The sequence below is a fragment of the Grammomys surdaster genome, unplaced genomic scaffold (assembly GCF_004785775.1).
Source record: "Grammomys surdaster isolate TR1022 unplaced genomic scaffold, NIH_TR_1.0 166, whole genome shotgun sequence".
In the NCBI taxonomy this organism is placed as follows: Eukaryota; Metazoa; Chordata; class Mammalia; order Rodentia; family Muridae; genus Grammomys; species Grammomys surdaster.
The window spans coordinates 3,048,059-3,053,827 of record NW_021604614.1 but is presented as its reverse complement, the minus strand read 5'-3'; the positions used below and the strand labels follow the sequence as shown (position 1 = coordinate 3,053,827).

The following is a 5,769-nucleotide window of genomic DNA, read 5'->3' as shown; positions in this document are numbered from 1 at the left end:
TTGTTTTGTTTTGTTTTGTTTTGTTTTGTTTTGTTTTGTTTTGTTTTTGAGGAAGGGAAATAGACAAACCTTTTATTTTATTCATTTCATTAAGTTAGTAAAGGATGTTTTGAGACAGATCCTCATTCTGTAGCCGAAGTTTGTCTTGAATTCACTACCTAGCCCAGGCTAGTCTCCAACTGACAATAATCCTTCTGCATCAGCCTCCAAGCACTGAAATTCAAATGTGTACTATCATGCCCAATATTTTATTTTATTTAGTTACAGTACTGAGCAAGCACTCTACCACTGGCTAAATCCCCAGCTTGAAACATAGTTTCTGCATGGCCTGTCAGGTGTGGTAGAGGCACACCCTCGATCCAAGAACTAGGGAGCTAGGGGCAGGAAAACCAAGAGTTCAGGTCTAACCTGGGCTACAGGAAATGCAATCTCCAAATTTTCAGAAAACAAAAATAAGGGCCTTGGTGGCTAAGAGAAGAGCTGACTTCGGTTCTTAGCAGCCACATCAAGGGACTCAAGACTACCTATCATCTCAGATCAATGGGACCTAATACCTTCTTCTGGCCTTCTAGGGTACACATGCTCCCAACACAGACACAACATGTACACACAGAAACACAGAAATAAAAATAAAAGCAAATTTTTTAGAGTAAATAAAAGGCTGTGTAGCTCAGTGGTTAAAAGCATTGGCTGCTCTTCCAGAGGATCTAGGGTAAAATTCCCAGCACTCACAGAGCAGCTCACAACCATCTGTAACTAAATCCAGTTCCAGAGGGTCTGACACTGTCTTCTGAACTCCGTGGGCACCAAGCATGCTTGTGACTCACATACATACATACATACATACGTACGTACGTACATACATACATACATACATACGTACATACATACGTACATACATACACACATACACACATACATACATACGTACATACATACATACACACATACATACATACACACACACATACATACATACACACATACATACATACACACATACATACATACATACATACAGGCAAAACACCTATACACACAAAATTATGATTCTCCCTATTAAGTTTTTAGTTAAAAATAAAAATTAAGTTTTTAGTTAAAAATAAAGAAAAAGAAGGCTGGGAGGACCTCAGTTGTTAAGTGTGCCTGCCCAATATGTACAAAGCCCTGGGACCCATCCCCACCACAGCGTAAACCAGATGTGGCTTACAGGCACGAGATGGAGGCGAAAAGATCAGAGGTTCAAGGTTATCTTCAACTACAGAAATAATTGAAGGATGACATGAGATAAATGAGACTCTGTCTCAAAACAAAATAAAAATAGACCGATCAATTATTTATTTAAATTATGTGAGTGCACGCCCGCATGTACCAATCAGAGGACAACCTGTAGGCTTCGGGTTTTTCTCCTTCCAAGGTCCAGAAGATCAAACTCGGGTCATCAAACTTGGCAGCAAATGTCTTTACCCACTGAGCCGTCTCGAAGGCCTCATCTTTAGCGAAACTAAAGCGATAGAAGGACATGCAGGTTAAGAGAAACACTCAAAATCCTGGGTCTCCGGTCCTTTTGGGGATATGAGGCAGCACAATAAGCCCCCATCTGTTAGAAGGGAACTGAGAACATGAGTTTGACAGGTAGGATTTTTCTCCCTCAAATGAGTTCCCTGTTCGCCTCATCAGGTAGACTTGGCCCACCACATCTCCAAAGCACTCTGCCAAAGGGCAAAAGCACTAGGCAGTAACTTTAACCTAGACGATTTCAAAACCTAGTCAGCCATGAAGGGGGGGGGCGGGCCGGGCGGGCGGAATATTTGTTGAACAGGTCCCCATACAGCACTCAAGCCTGAGGTTAGAAACACTAAGGATAACTCTCATTCAGAATCAGGTCTGCTCTCCACTCCACCCCCGCAAGCCCTCCCGCTCCCCCCCTCCCCTGCCAACCCCCCCAGATCCACAGTTACTTCAGCAGCTTTGCACCCATGATCCTGGAGACTCGGGTCCTGGTTCCCGTGCCTGCCTTATCTCTATCCTCCCTCACATTTTCCGCAGCAACAAAGCCAAACACAGTACCGTGGGGGCTTTCACGCTTCCGTGCGTTTGGACACGGTGTTCCTTCTGCCTGGAAGGCCGCGCAGCTCTCCCTCTGAGCGCCCCCCTCCCCCTGCCTGCCTGCTCTCATTCAACCCTCAGCACCCTTGCCCAGGGAACCCGGCACCCTTCTCTATCTAACCCAACTTTTCTTTTGCTTTGGCTTCTCTGAACGACAATCATCGGATTCCTCTAAATCTCTCCTCTAGCTGGCTCAGGCCTTTTCCAACGCTGGAGTTGTTTGTAGAGGAAAGGGATTCTCGCTTGACACCCCAAAGAAAGCACCTAATTCTAAATTTGAGCGATGACAGAGCATGCATCTAAGCTTAAGTCGGCTCCAAATGCCCTATAAGTCCCATCGGGTTCCTCTGTGTTCCTGGGGAGCCCCGAAATCTTGCATTCCCAGTGCACCCTGGCGCAGTAGCCCAGCCCCCCTGGCTTGACATCAGCAAGCTGGAGTAATCCAGGGGGGAGGGCCGCGAAAAAGCGCGCGCGTGGACTACAAATCCCGATTGGCATTGCGTGGCTCCGCGGCTGGCGCCTGCGCAGCACGCGCCCGGCGTTTGAGTGGCAAGTTGTTTGTTACAGCGAACACCAGCTGCTGCTGCGCCGGGCGCCGCGCTCCGCCGGGCGCTGTTTGCTTGTCCACCCCGTAGCTTGCTGCACCCCGCAGGTCCTCCCCAGGCCTCCTTTTTTTGCAACTTGCCAAGCTTCCTTTTTCTGGATCGAGTACGAATCAGCCCGGCATCGAGCTCCGGGCCCCCTTCCCTGGGCCGGTTGCCCCACGGCTTGGGGCGCGCAGGGGGCGGGGGCCGCGGCTCGTCCCCGTCCCCCCCCCAACTCGGGCCACCGCGGATGATCCGCCGTGGAGGAGCCCTGGGCGGACGATGGAACTGCACATTCTGGAACACCGGCTGCAAGTTGCCAGCGTCGCCAAGGAGAGTATCCCGCTCTTCACCTACGGCCTCATCAAACTTGCCTTCCTGTCTTCCAAGACCAGGTGAGAGAAAGAGAGTAAGGGGCGAGGGGATGGCTGACCGGGGACCGGGGTGGGGGTCATGGTACCCGCCCCGGGACAGACAAAGAGGCGCACCCCGGGGGAACGCAGTGCAAAACAACTTCATTCCCCCCCCTCCCCATCTCTGCTATTCTCCTGCATCGGACAAAGCCACCCCTGTGCTCTCTAGCTGGGGGTCCTCTCCACCTAGAAGCCCCCACCCCACTGCGCCTCCAACTGCTGCCACCAACACCCAACACCCCCCCCATCTCAGTCCCTTCCCTGAGATCCCTAGTAACCTCGCTAAATGGCCTCTGTGATGCATCGGTGAATGAATGAATGAACGAATGAATGAATGAAAAACAGGTGTGGAGACTCGGAGGAGGAAATTTACAAACTAAACACGCCCCATCCCCCCATCCACCACCACCACCCTCCTCCCGGTTGGGCCGGCCCCCCTGTAGCCATTGGCAAGCGGAGAGGGATGGCGCTGAGCTCGCTCACCCCAGAAGAGAAAAATCATAAAATCATTAGTAGATGTTTATCTCCAGGTGCCTGTGAGGGGAGAAGGGGTGCAGGCAGCGGGGGAGGGGTAGCAGGGCCAGGGTCGCTGATTTCTTTTCTCTTAGGGGGTCCAACGAAGTGGGAGGGAGGGGGATTTTGAACCATGGAAGGGGAGGAGCAGGCGTGTTTATGGATCTGCCTGGGGCCTGGGCTTGGATGTTGCAGGGGGAAAAAATAGTGGAAGGCCTTGGGAGGGAAGAAGAAAAAGAAAAACATTTTTTTTTTTAATCTTGGATTTTTCCCATTGCTAGATGTGTGTTTGACTTCATAAACTCCTGTTGGATTAGAGTCAGGCTACCTTTTCTTTTAATTGCCCATTTCCCCTTATGGAGTGGGAATTGGAGCAAGCTACTGTTAACTTAAACCCCTCATTCACTTACTACGATGATGAGTCCGGTTTGGGGCAGATGTATAGCAAAGATGCTCTTGCCTCCTTGCCAAAGGAATGGATTCATTTCAGGTCAAGATTGAGTTAAATTGACAGCAAACACACCCCCTCCCTCCCTCCCGCCCCTGCCTTGCTGTCTTGTCTCCTACTGGTTGGGCTCAGGGGGAAGGACCTGTTAAAAGTTCTTGCCTAGGGACCTGACTTCGACATTTCTGAGCTTGGTCAGGGCTATTGTTTAGAAGATGAAGCCAGCTAGGTAGCTTTGCGAGTGTTTACTTTCTTCTCTGAGGGCTGTCATATCTGCGGGGACCAGAGGTTTTGGAACCCTCACCTCCCTTGTCCAAGTAGCCCCTTGCTCCTTGGATGGCCCCAGGTAAATCATTAAACAGGTCATTTGAAAACAAAGCTAACAGCTCAGGTTCTGAATGTGCTTGCCTCCCCACCCCCCAAGTGCAAAAAGCCCCTCTTCGTCACCGCCTTCTGATCTTATATCAACTCTCCACTCGCCCTCTGCCCACTCTCCAGGCAATCCCCAGGACTCAGAGGCTGGAGGTAACAGATTCCCAACCTCTGACCTCAACAGCCCCTGACAGCCTCCTGGTTCCTCCTCTCTTTCTGAGGCTGGAGAAAAGAGGAGTTTTAGGGGAACTTTTTCTTTTTTTCTTTTTAGAAAGACAAGAGAAAGGCTGGCTCTGTCTGTTCCCTGTGCCTTGGTGAAGGGACTGGCCTTTGTGTGTGTGTGTGTGTGTGTGTGTGTGTGTGCATCCTTCATGTGCTGCTCCCAGGGTCGAAGTTGAAGGGCTCAAATTGAGGCCCAGAGACAAGCTCACAATGGGCCTACCTGACCACAGGAACACCTTGTCCCCTTGTAGGGTTGATACCCCTCCTCCCTTCCAGGATAGGCCCAAGTGACCGGTCCAGTTGCAAGATGACTCAGGGGTCAAAGGTCACCTCCTCGTCTCCAGGCTCTAACTCTAGAAACCGCTGAGTATAGTTGGTCTGAGACTGACAAGCTGCTGCCCTTATGTACTCTGAGCCCAGGCGTGGCTTCGTGTTGGAGTCAGCCCCAGTGTCCCAAGCTGGGTCACTGACTGTCTCTGTCTCTCTGTCTCTGTGTATGTGTGTGTGTGTGTGTGTGTCTCTCTCTGTGTCCCTCTAGGCCCACTTCTTTTTCAAGGAGCTGCTTGCTAGGACTGGGTCATTCAATGCATATAAAAAACCCCAGCTATGTCTCAAAAGGAGTGGGGGTATGCCCCTCTTAAGTTATTTAGAACAGCGAGCCACGCTGTAGTAATTCTTGATTCTTCTCCCCTCCGCTATGGTCCAGGCTTCCTATTAGCACTGACCGTCCCCCAAACGGTGGCTCCCTGGAACATCTCCCTGCCTGTTGAAACTGTTTCAGTCCCTGTTTCTACAGGGCCAGCCCCCTGCTGTGGCATTCAGGGCCTTTTGGGGAACCTGGAGCCAGAATCTTTGTCTTTAGTGTCTCCCACAAGCAGATGTTCTAGGTAACAGCCACGCGCCTGCTTTCTCTTCCCTCTTCACATCTGTACATCCTTTATCTCTTCCTGGAATGTCCCTTACACCCCTGTCAGTTCCACTTCAGCCCTCGAGATTAGTGACGTCACCCGAAGCCTCCCCAAGCACTCCCCTGCCTCCACCCTCCTCAGAGACTTAGTCATTTCCTCTCTCTCTCTCTCTCTCTCTCTCTCTCTCTCTCTCTCTCTCTCTC

At 50.7% G+C, this 5,769-nt stretch overlaps 1 protein-coding gene across 1 annotated transcript in view; it reads left to right on the top strand.

Annotated features, from left to right (window-relative positions):
- The first annotated feature begins 2,944 nt into the window (after positions 1-2,944).
- Positions 2,945-5,769, top strand: part of Castor2 (cytosolic arginine sensor for mTORC1 subunit 2) — a 35,425-nt gene continuing 32,600 nt past the window's right edge. The window contains exon 1 of the mRNA XM_028766165.1: positions 2,945-3,088. Within this exon, the coding sequence (XP_028621998.1) occupies positions 2,976-3,088 (113 nt within the window). The 5' untranslated portion in view covers positions 2,945-2,975. The remainder of the gene's footprint in view (positions 3,089-5,769) is intronic.